At 32.8% G+C, this 16532-nt stretch overlaps 2 protein-coding genes across 3 annotated transcripts in view; both read left to right on the plus strand.

Moving 5' to 3' along the window:
• LOC121172953 (uncharacterized) overlaps window positions 1-3902 on the plus strand; it is a 4263-nt gene extending 361 nt beyond the window's left edge. The window contains exons 2-4 of the mRNA XM_041006175.1: window positions 2427-2684; window positions 2828-2923; window positions 3879-3902. Coding sequence (XP_040862109.1) covers window positions 2427-2684; window positions 2828-2923; window positions 3879-3902 — 378 coding nt within the window. The remainder of the gene's footprint in view (window positions 1-2426; window positions 2685-2827; window positions 2924-3878) is intronic.
• A 345-nt stretch (window positions 3903-4247) lies between these two features.
• On the plus strand, window positions 4248-8222 carry LOC121172934 (uncharacterized). Of its 2 annotated transcripts, XR_005886858.1 has the most exons (3): window positions 4248-7664; window positions 7765-8074; window positions 8162-8222. XR_005886858.1 is itself a non-coding variant. In XM_041006115.1 (2 exons), exon 1 carries the CDS (start codon window positions 4469-4471, stop codon window positions 7661-7663), a length of 3195 nt encoding a protein of 1064 aa, XP_040862049.1. In that variant the 5' UTR covers window positions 4248-4468; the 3' UTR covers window position 7664; window positions 7765-8154. The 2 variants fall into 2 exon arrangements, 1 of the variants encoding a protein (XP_040862049.1); XM_041006115.1 differs by lacking the exon at window positions 8162-8222 and having other exon boundaries at window positions 7765-8154.
• The last annotated feature ends 8310 nt before the right edge of the window (window positions 8223-16532 follow it).

Raw genomic sequence — 16532 nt, forward strand, 5'->3', positions numbered from 1 at the left:
TCATTTTAGTAACTTACACTACTAAAAAAATGAGTTTTAACATCGTCCTATTAATATCGGTTATTTGAAAACCGATGTCGTTAAGCACTTACAACATCGGTTTTCAAATAACAGATGTTAATATAATTTTTTAAATTATTTATATATTTTAAAAAAAATCATATATTGCGTTATTAATTATATTTTAATTAAAAAAATATAATAATTAATAAACAATAATAAATTCAAAAGGTAAACATTTAAAAATTAAACTAAATTTTTAAAATGAATTTCGTAATTTTAATTTTATTATTTCATGATTATCATTTAAATATAACACATATTTATATAAATTATTTGATATTAGTTAATTTGAAAAAAAAATTGTTTTTAATAATAGAGTTTAACTTTTATAGAATTTTTATAGAATGTTAGTAAAAATAATTATATAGTAAAAAAATTAAAATTTATTATTAATATATTATTATTTAATTATTATATTTGAAAAAAAAATGATATTTTTATTATTTTTAAACAAATTTTTCAGAACAAAAATAAAATTATTTTCATGAGACATGGAAATTATGTTTTAAGTCTTTAAATATAGAGTTAATTATAATCCACATGTAATTTATTTTTATTATATTTGTCATTTTTTTATTATTTTTAACTTCATTTGTTAATTATGTGAATTTTTTGTTAATAAATTTTATAAAAAAATTATTTAGGAAAGAAGAAACAAAGAAAAAAAATTATATTTAAATAGTGATGAATATTTTTTGTCAAAAGTTATTTTAATACTCAATTAAATATTTTTTTTTTAGATTTACTTAATAAAACTTTAAATTTTAATTCACGAACTAAGTTTGAAAACATGAATAACATATTTGGTCTGGTAACCACGACACACTCAAATTTAGTATGATTATCATTTATGAAATGATTATCACCGAGTTCTTATTATAAAAAAGTCATCCTTATTAATATTTAATATTGTATTAAAACTTAAATTTAAAATCACTAGTTAAATTAAAACAATCTTATTAATTGATTTATATACTTAGTAGCAAACAAAAATTGTTACAATTTTTTTATAATATCAATTAATTGAAAAATATTTTGATATAATTTTTAATATAATTATTACAGAAATTTACGATACTATAACTTACTGTCAAAAAAGTCATAAAATGTATGCATACATTATTTATTTGATTAAAACGTATTTTTCGTTCTTCTAGTTTTTAAAAACTATAGTTTAGTAAAGGTATATCCTAATAAACATTAACAATTTTAGGACAAAATGAATCATAAGATAAATTCATTTTCTCTCTCGTGTGAGGATGGAAGAAAGTGACTATCATATATATATATATATACACGTCAATCAATTAATGAGTTAAAAAATAATAAAGTAAAAACACAAGATAATGAATCTTAATAATTTTCAGAGTAATTTTTAAAGAATAAAACAAATTATTTAATCACATTTCTCAAAAAATTTGAATGACATAAAGAAAATCTCGTATTGTATTAAGAATACAAATAATAAAATTTAATGATGCTATTTTAATAATGTAAAATAATTTAATTTTATTATTTAACCATAAATTAATATTGATATGATTTCTAAAATAATTTAAAATTCATATACCATATAAAATTATGTACACAGCAAATGCATAGTAAATTTTCTAAATCATAATAGTTTTAGAAAAAGTGTATTAGATAGTACCAACACTCCAAGGTACATCCACGCATCTATATAAACTCCGAGTTCATGATTTTTGTTTTTTTATTATTTAATTTATTGATTTATTGCTAGCTGCGTGAAGTGCACCTAACTAACGGGTTGATATGAATTTTATTAAACTTGGGGAATATACTATTGGGATTTGAAATGTTAAAAATGCTTATTTGATATTTGAAATTAATCATAAAATTGAAATTAGATTTATTAATTTAAATTTATATAGTTGAAACTTGAAAGTCTTTAAAAATCAAAATTATAATTTAATATCTCGATTTTATCAATTAATAAAAAAATATTAATTTTAATTATCTAGCTGAAAGTCTTTAAAATCAAAGTTATAATTTAATATCATGATTTATCAAATAATAAAATAATTTTTTCACGTTCTTTCTAATTCTTACTTATGTTTGTTTCAGATTATCAAGAATTGATTTTGAAGAAATATATATTACATTAAAAATTCTTGTAAACATTTTACTAATTTTTAAAAAGTTTTTAAAATTTAAAAAAGGTTATCCTATATTAGGTTCAGTTGGGTCTACGTTAAATAAGACCCGAAACCAATTATAAAAATCAGTGTCCAATTTTTGTCAAACCAAATTCTTAAATTGGGCCTATACGTCATTTCTCCTGTAAAACCCTAAACCCTCAAATTGGTCCCACAATTACTCCCACAATTACTGCAAGAACTCAGGTGTGTATTCGCTGCTCTCTCACAATTGCCGCCATAGAACAACCTTCTTCAAGCCAACATTCCATTTCCAAGAAAAGAAAAACCACCGCTTCCTTCCAGTTACGCTCTTCCGATACGCAGTTTCCCGACACTACCGTCTCGCCGGAAGCTTCCGTCAGTTCTACCGGCACGGTTGTTTCCGGCGATTTTTGCTCCGATCGCTCTTGCTGCAGCTCCAGCCACTTTAAGGACCTCCACTCCGTGCCGTCAGATCTGCAGGTTCGCTCCTCGAAATTCTGAATTATTATTATGAATTGTTAATTTACTTTCGTAATTTTCCGAGTTATAACCTGTCCAAATTTTCCTGTGTTTAATTTCTTTATATCTATTTATTTATTGATATTCCTCGCCGATTAATGCAGACCAAGGGTTTCCAAACGGTAGAGGACTCAACCAACCGCTACTTCAAACCGTTCAGGTTTTTATTCTACTTATTTTTTGTTCGAGTTCTTTCTCATGTACGCGCACACGATCAATCTTCTAACGAAACGTTGCCACCGAAACACTGCGTATACATACATTTATTTTATTTTATTTTATTTATTTATTTGCTTCGGTTTTGGTTGTTCAGTGAAAGTAGAGTAAATAATGTCATTTGTAGATAGAAAAAAAAGGTCAATATCCTATTATAATTATAATTTGACATATACGTGATATGGTGCAGTAAAAAAATATACACAATATTTTTTTTTTGGTGCTGATATATATGATGCTGATATATTCTTTAGTTCTTTGAAAAAGTGTGGCACTTGCGTACATATTTACAAAATCTTTTATGGAAGTCTATCCTCTAAAAATCACATCTTGAGTTTTTTATTGCTTAATTAATGTAAAAAGTCACATCTTTAGTTTTCTTTATTTAATAAAATCTATTTGACTTAACTATCAAGCACAATCAACTAGCATGACACATAATTTCTCATTTTAACGAGTGATTTCAAGCAAAATTATCTTCCAAAGATACACGTAGGAAAATTATATTTAACTCTGACGAAAAATAATTTACTTAGAATTACATTAATATTTAAATTATTAGTGAAAATAAACTTCTTTAATTTATTGTTATAACAATTTAAATAAAAAAATTTCTTGCTTGTTAACATGAGATTAAGTAATTTATTGAATATGTTATTTTATTTATCACGAAATAAATATTTTCTTATGAAATAAAATAAGAATTTTTTTCTTCTTCTTAATTTCTTCAAAAGAATGGTCAACCATCAATCTCAGCCAAAGATGTGTGGGATTTTATAGTTCTTGGACACTAATCGAAATATTATGTTAGCCACGTAAGTAAGAGTTTGGGTGCAAACAACACTGTATCATTTCCGCCATATTATCCTTTATTCTTCTTCAAAGTTTGAGTGTAGCATTCATATTGATACCTGTTTTTCGGAATGATGATTGATGTAGGTGTTCATTCAGTTATTTATTTGATTCTTGCTTTCATTTTGGATCGTGCTGCTCATCATCACAGGTACAAATGTTTGTTACCAATGAATATTTTTATTACGTGTTCACTGCCATTAATGACAATTGATATATGCTATATAAATTGTGTTCATGATGAGTGAACCTTAGATTCCCGTTTGAGATTGGATGCAATGATTCTTGCGGATAGTTTACATTAATCATTGTATTTAATCTTGAATTGTCCGTTTGGACAGTTTGGGGAGACTGATATTTTTATGGTAGATTCATGTGTTAAGGTTAAAATTATTTTGTTTAATTTGATGAAATTTCGGTAATGCATTTCTAGTTGTTCTCTGGGTGCATACTTGATTATCGGAAAATTAATTTCACCGATTTCATGTTGTGTACTTGGAGACCAATGCGAAATGCTGCCAAAATTTTGTCAAATTTAACAAAATAGAATTAACCCTGATGTATGAAGCTACCATAAAAGACGGTCTTCCCAAATGGGATATGGCCACACCTATAATAAAAAAGTGAGATTTTCATGCATCGAATAACTTTGAGAGTATGACCGAGTTATTACTTAGATGGATCGAAGTTGGATGAATGAAAGTCGCATCAGCCCAGAATATGAGGAAGGCGTCGAGCAATTCTTACAATTTGCTTCAGAAAGAGGTCAACCGGATGAAGATGGAAAATATTATTGTCCTTGCATCAATTGTTTGAATGGAAGACGACAAATACTGGATGACATACGAGAGCATCTGTTGTGTGATGGAATTAAGAGGAATTATACGACGTGGATATGGCATGGTGAAATGACAGACATGCAGAGTGGGCAACAATCCGAACCGTTTGATGTAGAAATGGGAGATCGCTTGGAGGATATGATTCGTGACCTTGGACAAGAGTCTTTTCAGCAAGCACATGCCCCTATGTATGATACATTACAAACTGATTCAAAGAAACCTTTGTATCCGGGGTGCAAGAATTCGTTGACGCTGTTGTCGGCAGTTTTAAGTCTGGTTAATATCAAAGCCAGATATGGGTGGAGTGACAAAAGCTTTAGTTCACTGCTTCAAGTAGTGCACGACATGCTTCCAGAGGAAAACACATTGCCTAAAAGTTACTATCAAGCAAAGAAAATATTGTGTCCCATGGGTATGGAGTATCAGAAGATTCATGCTTGCCCGAATGATTGCATATTATACAGACATCAATTTCAAGAAATGTCGAAATGCCCTAGGTGTGGGGTATCACGGTACAAACTCAAGGATGATGAGGAGTGTAGTAGTGATGAAAACTCAAACAAGGGCCCCCCAGCGAAGGTGTTGTGGTATCTTCCGATCATTCCAAGGTTTAAGCGTATGTTTGCTAATGGAGACGACGCAAAAGACCTTACATGGCATGCAAATGAGAGAAACTGTGATGGAATGCTTCGTCATCCGGCTGATTCCTTGCAATGGAAGAAGATAGACCGTTTGTATCCGGATTTTGGCAAAGAGGCAAGAAATCTTAGGCTTGGACTAGCCACTGATGGAATGAATCCATATGGCAGTTTAAGCACGCAACACAGTTCGTGGCCAGTTTTGCTAGTGATTTACAATTTGCCTCCTTGGTTGTGTATGAAACGAAAATACATGATGTTGTCTATGATGATAACGGGCCCAAGACAGCCAGGAAATGACATCGATGTTTATCTCAATCCCTTGATTGAAGACCTTACAAAGTTGTGGGACGAAGGAGTTTTAGTGTTTGATGGGTTTCGAAATGAGACATTTAATTTACGTGCAATGCTTTTTTGTACCATTAATGATTTTCCAGCATATGGGAATTTGAGCGGTTACAGTGTTAAAGGCCATCGTGCATGCCCCATCTGTGAAGAAGACACAAGCTACATACAACTGAAACATGGAAGAAAAACAGTTTACACTAGGCATCGACGTTTTCTTAAACCTCATCATCCTTACCGACGATTGAAAAAAGCATTTAATGGAAGTCAAGAGCATGAAAATGCACCGGTACCGTTGACTGGTGACCAGATTTTCCAGCGGGTTCAACACCTAAATACAATATTTGGAAAGGTCCAAAAGAAAGACAAAAATAAGACTTGCATATGGAAGAAAAGGTCGATTTTGTTTGATCTTCCATACTGGGTTGATCTAGATGTTAGACATTGTATTGATGTTATGCATGTGGAGAAAAATGTATGTGATAGTCTCATTGGGACGCTCCTTAACATTCACGGCAAGACAAAAGATGGTTTGAATACTCGTCAAGATCTAGCTGAGATGGGTATTCGAGCGTCGTTACATCCAAGGTCTGATGGTAGAAAAATATACTTGCCTCCAGCTTGTCATACTTTGTCCAGAAAGGAAAAGTTCAGTTTTTGTCAATGCCTACGACGGGTCAAAGTTCCACAAGGATACTCTTCAAATATTAAGAGCCTTGTGCATTTGAAGGATCTTAAGTTGGTAGGCTTAAAGTCTCATGATTGTCACGTCTTGATGCAACAATTGTTATCGGTGGCCATACGAGACATTTTGCCTAACAAAGTCAGGCTTGCCATAACTCGGTTGTGCTTTTTCTTCAATTCTATATGTAGCAAAGTTCTTGATCCTGTGAAGTTAGACGAACTGGAAAATGAGGCTGCTATTATATTGTGTGAGTTGGAGATGTATTTTCCGCCTGCATTCTTTGACATCATGGTTCACTTAATTATTCATCTAGTCAGAGAAATCAAATGTTGTGGTCCTGTTTATTTGCGGTGGATGTATCCGGTTGAGCGATACATGAAGATCTTAAAAGGGTATACCAAAAATCTACACCGTCCTGAAGCATCTATTGTTGAAAGGTACATTGCAGAAGAAGCCATTGAATTTTGTTCAGAGTACATTGAAAAAGCTAAACCTGTTGGGCTTCCCGAGTCTCGGCATGACGAAAGAGTAAGAGGTAAGGGTTCAAGAGGACTGCATGTCATCACTCCAAGTGTAGAAGATTTGCAACAAGCTCACTTGTATGTGTTGAATAATAGTAATGAAGTTTTGCCATACATAGTTCGTCATGAAAATTTAGTCAAACAAAGTAATCCAAAAATGTCGAAGAACTCAGTGTTGAAAAAACATAACAAGACTTTCCTAGATTGGTTTAAACACACAATCTTGGCTGATGATAATGCTTCTGAAATGTTGAGAAAGCTAGCAGATGGACCTAAAAGAAATGTTATAACTTGGCAAGGATATGATATAAACAAGTATTCCTTCTATACAAAAGCACAAGACCAAAAAAGTACAATGCAAAACAGTGGGGTTACCCTAAGGGCTGAATCTCAACACTTCGCTAGTGTACATGATGACAATCCTTGTGTAGCTTTCATCCCTTACTTTGGTTTCATTGAAGAAATTTGGGAGCTTAACTATGTCAAATTCACTGTCTGTGTTTTCAAATGTAAGTGGGTTGACAGTAATACCGGTGTGCGGACCGATGATGTGGGATTTACGTTGGTGGATCTTAACAAACTCGCATACCAGAATGATCCTTTCATTATGGCAGAACAAGCGAAACAAGTATTTTATGTCGAAGACCCTTGTGATCAAAGGTGGTCAGTGGTTTTACATGGAAAAACAATAGGTGTCAATGTTGAAGATGATTATTCATACATTGATACTTATGTTAGTCCTTTGTCCACACAATTGTCACCTAATGTCATCGGAGAAGAAACTGACGATGTTCATGCTAATCGTAATGATCACGATGAAGGAGAATTAATTAACATCGTCTAATGTAATTTTTTTTTATTTTGTACTTAATTTCAATTCATTTAATTACATTCATACGCATTTATTTTTTATAACATATTGAATTAATGTTTTTTTTTTCACAGCCAAATGGCTACACAGTCAAACTCTCCTCCGCCTCCTCCTCCTTCTACTGGTGTAACATCGCATTCGTCGTCACCACCATTGAAGCGGACTAGAAAGGCCTCACGCCTAAGATTATTGGCGACTAGACCAGTTGGGGCAGAGAGACCCCTTGTCCATGTGGATCCTGTTACTGGCAAAGCAGACGGTCCCCACAGCAAGAAATTTAGAACATATTTAGGGATCGTTGCTCGTGATAAGGTGGATGTCACATACGAAAATTGGAAGCATGTCCCTATTACTCAGAAGGATTTGATATGGGAGGATATTCAGGTATCATGTATTATTTCATGTTCCATATTGTTTGTTAGCCAAATATTTGAATTTAGTATTAATAAAACCTAATTTACTCTTTGTTAGGCTGAATTTGATATCCCTGAAGCATCTGATTTAAGGACAAAAAAGAAAATACTTCAGACTGTGGGGGAGCGGTGGAGACAGTTTAAGTCTGATTTGACATCGAAATGGGCACTTGCAGCTGACAAGGATAGTGTTGATGACACTGTATGCAAAATGTACGGCATTAGCAAGGAGAAATGGACCCAATTTTGCCAGAGCCGTAGAGACCCTTCATGGGAGGTAACTGATGCAATCCTACCCCGCAAGGGCATTGGATAGAAAACTCCAAGTAGATTGGGCCAGAGATGCAAGAGAAGGCCCTAGGGTTCTTATGAGCCTTAGGGTAGATTTTGGGCCCATGGGCTAAGTACGAGCCCACTTATCTTTGTAAATATTAGATTAAGGTTTCATTATTTTTGGGCCTTGTATTTAGGGCTCCATAATGTAGGTAGGGTACCCTAGAAATATAGGATTTTTCAGCCCTTGTATTTTAGGGCACCTAGACTAGTTTTTGTATTAGGGGTAGTTTTGTAATTTCACATGCACTAAGTGGATATTTGATGTGTGTGGTTGGAAATAAATTTAATTGAATTGGTAGAAGCCCAATCCAATTAAATTTTAGAGGGGGAGGTGAGCATTTGCTTACTACACCCCATTGCCACATCATATAGTCACACTTTGTGCATGTCCTTCATGCTTTTCATGCCTCATGACACCTAAGCACACTTAATGGAGAATCTTGGAATTGATCTTGGATTAGTGGGCTGAACCATAACTAAAATTCACTAATCATAATTAGTGAAATTTTGGCTCCAAAGTTTGGCTCCACAAATTCAATTTCAAATTCAAGTGAAATTTGAATTTCCCTCCAATTTTGTGTGACACTTAGGCTATAAATAGAGGTCATGTGTGTGCATTTTTTTGAACTTTGATCATTTGAATATTAAACTTCAGATTTCAAAGCTCATTTGGAGCACAAAATTTCGTGCTCTTCTCTCCCTCTCCCTTCATTCATCTCCTTCTTCCTCCAAGCTCTTATCCATGGCCTCCTATGGTGGTGAGCTTCTTCTAGACTCATCTTCTCCTTGAAGTGGCGTCTCCTCTCTCTCTCCCTTTCTCCATTCCGCTTCCATTCATCTTCCAAGAAGCAAAGGAATCCATTGATGAAGAAGATCCTAGGCCTACAAGCTCCAATGGAGCTTGCATCAGTAACTAATTTGGGATTTTCATTTTTTTAACTTTAAATGAACTTATTATAATACATTGTAATCATGAGTTTCATTAATGTTTCATTTTTACAGAATGTTCGAAAAAAAGCACAAGCTGTCCAAAAACAAAACACTGCCCCTCACGTGATGTCTCGTGGGGGTTATGAATATTTAGAAAAAAAGTTGATGGATGAGAAGAGAAAGAAAAAACTAGAGGAAGCAACTCAATCCGGAAGCACTGACACCATCATTGATCCTCCATCTCCCATCAAACGACACGTGAAGTGGAAGCTAGCCCGCACCAAGAAAACTGGTGACATGACATCTGAAGCAGCAAAGGAAATTGCTGACAAGATTGTAAGTCACTTTCAATTCATAATTGTAATTATTTTTTTTATTGTGTGATTAAGTATAGAATAAATGTGTTCTTCACAGGATGCGCTTGAGGAGCAGGCCTCACAGGGTTCCTTTGTTACCCATGGACGTCATGATATACTGACTGCTGCCATTGGGCGACCAGAACACCCTGGTCGTGTGCGTGCTGTAGGAGCCGGTATAACCATCAAACAATACTTTGGATCAGCTTCAAGGACCTCCTCCATTGCTCCCGAATACCTGCAACAGTTGACGCAACAAATCAAGGACCAACTAGAGGATTCAATCACAGAAAAAGTCACTTGACGGCTAATGTTATCCCTCAGCCAAATGCAATCACAGGGACTCGCACTGCCTCCTGAACCTGATGTTGGTCCTTCAGCTGCTCGTGTCAGCACAAAGGAGAGTTGTGTTGATCCCTCAGGGAACGATCTAGACACCGGTGACTCATACAAATGTGGGTTGTATATTGAAGAATATCCTTCTCGCCTGGTTGCCCTGGGAAGAGTTTATGAGGGATCTACAACAATTCACAACATTCCTTTGCTGCATGATCAAGTTAAGGTTGGTGTTGAGGAGATTAGAGATGTAGATGCTCCCATTCCTGTACCCACTAAAGAGGTTAAGGTCGTGGGACAGGCTCTTAACACATTCCTTGCTTGGCCGACACATCTAGTCAAGCGTTTATCAGAACAGGTATTTTAGTGTCATTAAATGCTTATTTTTCCAATTAAAATGTTTACTGTGATTAAATTATGTCAATTAATTATGTTGGATAAACAGGGAGCTGTGAGACCCGCGAAACCTGCAGATAGGCCGGATGATGAGGTCGATGATCCGCTATATCTAATGACATTGACCATTCCACAGCTTTTTCTGAAGCCATTGCAGGTTATGTGGGATGCTACCTTGTTTGGCCTATTTAATGAAAACTTTCCCTTGTACATAAAGCATGAAGATCTGTCTGAAATTGCACATGGTGGTCAATGTCTCAGCATATCTGTTATACAGTTGTGGATTCTGTAAGTCAATTTAGATTATTGTTAGTTACCTAATTTATTGTTTTACCTTCATGCATAATTTACTTTGTGTTAACAATAATAGGCATATGACTGAGACAAGTATGCGAGCTGGGAATATCGATGTGTATGGATTCCTCGAGCCACAGTCTATCCAGAGATCTGGCCAATCACAATTTGAATCAAAAAATTACATTAAGAACTGGATGCAAAATTCAAAACGAGATGTGTACCTAGGAGCCTACTTGAATGGGTAACTTAAACTCAACAAATGAATTTAAATAATGTATAATAGTATAATAACATATATTGGTCTCCACTGCAGTGCACATTGGCAAATGGTCGTCATTTTGCCTAAGGAAAATGTTGTCATTTGGTTTTGTTCGTTGCATAATAAGCCAGACAACTACCTCAAAGGCATAATTAATAGGTCAGTGTTGTTTTTTAATATATTTGCATTAGCATTAGTCAGGTAAATCAAAATTTTAAATGTACAATAAGAATCTATGTTTGTATTCAATAGTGCTTTGAAAGGACTTGACGATACTCAACAAAGTAAATCCAAGACTCCTGCTAGGTGGATTGTTGTTAAAGTAAGTTATTTAAACAATATGTTTTCACTTATATTTTAGTATTGTGTAGACTAATTTGTACTGAACGTTGCATATCTAAATTTCATAATGTATTTAGTGTAATAGACAAAAAGGAAGCACTGAGTGTGGGTATTACGTCATGCATTGGATGTCAACTATAATCTTAGGAAATTTCCAGAATAATTGGGAAATGGTAATTTTTAATTCACCAAATTTCATATTATTATGATTGCTAATATATTATTAACTTATGTTTTATTATATCATGCAGTATTTCACTGATCCTAGACCATTGGAACCAGAAAGATTGAAGGCGCTTCGCAACCAGTGGGCAAAGTACTATTTGAAAGTGAAAAATGAAACTTAGGATGTTTAGACAATCTTGTAATTGTAGTTTATATTTACTTACTTAATTTACAATTCATGTCTCAACATTAAATATGTTTTAAATTCATAGTAATTAGTAAATTTCTTATTGAATTTTCTGGTAAAAACTGTTTCAAAACAGAATGAAAATTATATGTTGTGTGGTCTGATTTTAAAATTTGCAGGTTATTTTTGGGATTTATTGAAAAAACAGACATCATGTTAAAAATAAATTTCTAAAACAACATCGATCTTTAAAAAAACTGATGTGAAATGTTACTTACAACATCAGTTTTTTTAAAAACTGATGTTAAATGTCACTTACCTCAACATTTTTTAACATCGGTTTTTAAAAAAACTGATGTTGTAAGTAACATTTCACATCAGTTTTTTTAAAAACCGATGTGAAATGTCACCTACAACATCAGTTTTTTAAAAACCGATGTCAAATATCACATTTAACATCGGTTATTTTAAAAACCGATGTTACATGTCACTAACAACATCAGTTTTTTTAAAAATCGATGTTGATTTATAGATTTATAACTTTTTTTTCTTCATAATTCATATCATATAACATCGCCTATTTAAATAACCGATGTTAAATATCACTTACAACATCAGATTTTTAAAAAACTGATGTGAAATGTTACTTACAACATCAGTTTTTAAAAAACCGATGTCACATGTCACATTTAACATTGGTTATTTAAAAAACCGATGTTAAATGTCACTTACAACATCAGTTTTTTAAAAAACCGATGTTGATTTATAGATTTGTAATTTTTTTTCCATAATCCGTATCATATAACATCGCCTATTTAAAAAACCGATGTTAAATGTCACTTACAACATCAGTTTTTTAAAAAACCGATGTTAATTTATAGATTTATAATTTTTTTTTCATAATTCGTATCATATAACATCGCTTATTTAAATAACCGATGTTGTATTTATTAGTTAACATCGGTTTTGAAAAACCGATGTTAATGATACTACTTTCCACATCGGTACTTTCAACATCAATTAATAACCGATGTTGAAAGTCTTAAATAACCGATGTTAAAACCTTATTTTATAGTAGTGTTAAGCATTGACCACAGTTCATGGCCTATTTTGCTAATGATTTACAATCTACCTCCTTGGTTGTGCATGGAACGAAAATACATTATGTTGTCTATGATGATAACGAGCCCAACACATCCGAGAAATGACATTAATGTTTATCTTAATCCCTTGATTGAAGACTTAAGAAGGTTTTAGTTAGACGGGTTGATGTGTTTGATGGGAAACAACAAACCTTCAAGTTGGTCGTACACCACATGCATTTGATTGATGATGTGGTCAAGGTGAGTATTGAAGAAGTTTGAGTTGCTAACGCTCAAGTCTCGTTTCCCGCTTCAGAGGTTCAGTGTGTGGGGCATGCCTTCAATACATTCATTGCATGGCCGAGACATCTTGTGAAGCTTGTTTCACATGAGGTATTTACTTAAGTTATGTTTATTTGTATTAAGAAATTATTATATTGACAAAAAATCTTTACTAACATTAACTTATGTTTATTAACTAAATAGGATTCATAGAGACGTTCAAAGAAACATGTTGAATCTATTCATAGGTTGAATCCCATTGGTGATGATCCCTTAGATGATTTAATTAAGAATAAGCTTGATCTTTACATGAAGCCTCTTCAAGTGTGGTGGGATGTAAGTGCATTTGGGGTTTAAAATGATGATTTCCCTTTGTTCATAGAGCTAAGTGATGTAAATGAAATAATCTAAAGCCAACAATGTTTGAACATCTCTATATTGCAGTTGTGGATGATGTAAGTATATTTTATTTCAAGGTTAATTCATTAACTAATTACTTGTAATATGATTAACGGTTTTCCAAATCAGTTGTCAATAAACTTGGGTCATGGTTTTGTGTATGGATTCCTTGCCTCAGTCCATACACAATGCAAAGGATGGATGCGATGAATGTCAACTTTACATTGAAACATGGTTGAATCAATAACAAAGAGAGATTTCCTAGGAACATACTTGAATGGATAAGTAAAATTTAACTAATGCATTTAAATAATATTTGCATTATCACTAATTATTGTTCTCCAATGTAGGGGTCATTGGCAATTCCTTGTTATTTGTCCTAGGAACAATGTTGTTGTATGGTTTTGTTTGTTATGTAAGAAGCTTGACATTCACAACAAAGTTATAGTTAACAAGTTAAGTTTCAATTTGTAACACTTTCTATTCTTAGTACGAATACACATGAATTTTTTGGTTACATGTTTCTTTTAACCATTGCTATTAAGGGATTGAAGAGATTCCATGGTAATCCCTCCCAAAGTAAATATGATAAACTTATACCTCACTAGATTGAATTAAAGGTAATTCATTTAATCAATGCTTGAATCTGATTGATGATGTTTTGTAATTAACTTTGTAATTATGAGATTTAACTAAATTTCATATTGAATTTAGAGTCATTTAAAGCAAAGGCTATGAGTGTGGCTATTACCCCATGCATTGTATGTGGCCCATAATCTTAGGGGGTTGAAGAATCAATGGAACAAGGTATACTAGTTTACTTTAACAAGTTTCAAGTATTAGACTTTTAATTATACAATGTCATTAACATGTGTTTCATAATGTATTGGTTTACTTTGACATTTTTAATTATTACAATTTTTGTTATTTAATGTGATTATTATATGTTTATTGTAGTGGTTTAGTGATGGAATACAATTGGAATTGAATGAGATTACAATAATTTGCAATGAGTGGACAAAATACATTTTACAAATTAAAAATAATGCATTGACCAATATTTGATATATTGCAACTATTTACAAGATATTTATTGGTATTAATTATTTGTGATTTGGTCTGTATTGTCTAGGTCTATTTTTGTTGTTATTTGCTTAGTCTAGATTGCATGAGTTTATTTTTTTTATTAAATTACAGGTTTAGTTGGTTGTAAAACAAAATGAATATTTAGAAGAATAAAAATCAAAACTATATCAATTTTCAAAATCGTCATAAAAGATACAATTTCAAAATTGATTTTCCTCAAAACAGTCATAGAAAGTGTCTTCTATAACGGTTTTGAGGGCAATCGATGTTGAAAGTATATCTTTTATGTCAGTTTCTAAGCAAACCGTCATAAAAATATATGTAAATGAGTCTTTCTTTTATTAAAACATAACAAATTCCACATCAGTTTTTAAAAATCATCATAGAGATACATGTTCAATGATGGTTTAAAAATCAACATGAAAAGCGATGCACTTTTTAGATGGTGCATTCCATGACAGATTAAATAACCATCATGAAATCTCTTTTTTTCAGTAGTGACTAGATAAAGTTTTAAATATTGAGTTACTTACACCTAATTTATGTCTTGCATTTCCTGCTTGGTTGACTTTTGGCATAATAGTCATTCCTCACTTCATAATGTTTTAACATAAGGTGGAAGAAAATCATCCTCAATCCTCATTTGGATATAGTAGACGTCTTTACCAACATCAAAATTAAAACACACAAGTAAGTCAATACATAATAAAATAAACATTCTTTAAACATAATAAAAAGAATTTTTAACGGTGTAGGAAGCACCCACTTCTGTCAAATATATGTCTACATTATTTCCTAGTTATTTAGGCAATGGATGTTGACGTGAGCTGTCAAAGAGGCATAACAGGAAACAATAATATTCTTGTTATTCAATTTATATCATTGAATATCTGTTGAATTATTCTAGCCTGAATTAGTGTGATTATATTTTTCTACCAAAAATAGCTTCATGTACTGAGTATATATAGTCTTCCTCTGTTACATTGTAAACAAGGAAAAAATAAATATATTATTTCTCTATTTTGTCTCCTCCTTAACATGGTATCAAGAGCAGGAGTTCTAGATCCATAGGAAAGGAGAGAAAAATGGAAACACCTACAATAGGGGTGCTGAAACAGGAAGAAGAGAATTCACTCCTTGCAGAACTTACAGCAAGGATGACTCAAGCATTGAATCTCAAACAAACACAAAGTCAAAGTTCAAGTTTTGAAGCAACAATATAAATTGGAATCAAAATAGATGGTGCCAATTATGCACTATGGTCCCAAATTGTCGAGATGTATATCTCAGGCAAAGACAAATTGGGATATATAAATGGAGATCTTCCTGAACCCCCACAAACAGACCCTGCATTCAAAAAATAGAGAACAAAAAATGCAGTGGTGAAGGGATGGCTCATCAATTCTATGGATCTAAAGTTGGTGAGCAACTTTATTAGATTTTTGACGGCTAAGGTTGTTTGGGATAGTATTGCTACAACATACTTTGATAGCGGTGATACATCACAAGTATATGATCTCAAAAGAAGAGTGACCAGACTCAAGCAAGGTGACAGATCTATTGAAACGTATTATAACAACCTACAAGGACTATGGAGAGAGATCGATTTTCGTCGACCAAATCCTATGTTGTGTGATGCTGATATTCAGAGATATAATTTAATTTTGCAAGAAGACAGAGTCTATACCTTCTTAGATGGTCTTGATGATCGTCTTAACAAGATTCGAGCAGATGTACTTCAGATGCAACCATTCCCAATGGTGGAACAAGCTTATGCACTGGTCCGAAGAGAAGATTTAAGCCATTCTGTGGTGATGGTAAATGAAGATATTGCATCAGGAGGTGCTATGCTTTCAAGGAGAGGGCATAAACCTCAACACCGATTATCTCTTCAGATGACTTCAAATGGCAAGCCAACTACCAAATCTCAATCACAAGGAGAAGGAGAAGGATGCAAACATTGTGGAAATATGAAA

This window comes from Glycine max, chromosome 10 (assembly GCF_000004515.6).
Source record: "Glycine max cultivar Williams 82 chromosome 10, Glycine_max_v4.0, whole genome shotgun sequence".
In the NCBI taxonomy this organism is placed as follows: domain Eukaryota; kingdom Viridiplantae; phylum Streptophyta; class Magnoliopsida; order Fabales; family Fabaceae; genus Glycine; species Glycine max.

Bases quoted from the DNA above. Each gene is read 5' to 3' on its own strand.
- LOC121172934 (XM_041006115.1), top strand. From the start codon at position 4,469: ATGGATCGAAGTTGGATGAATGAAAGTCGCATCAGCCCAGAATATGAG.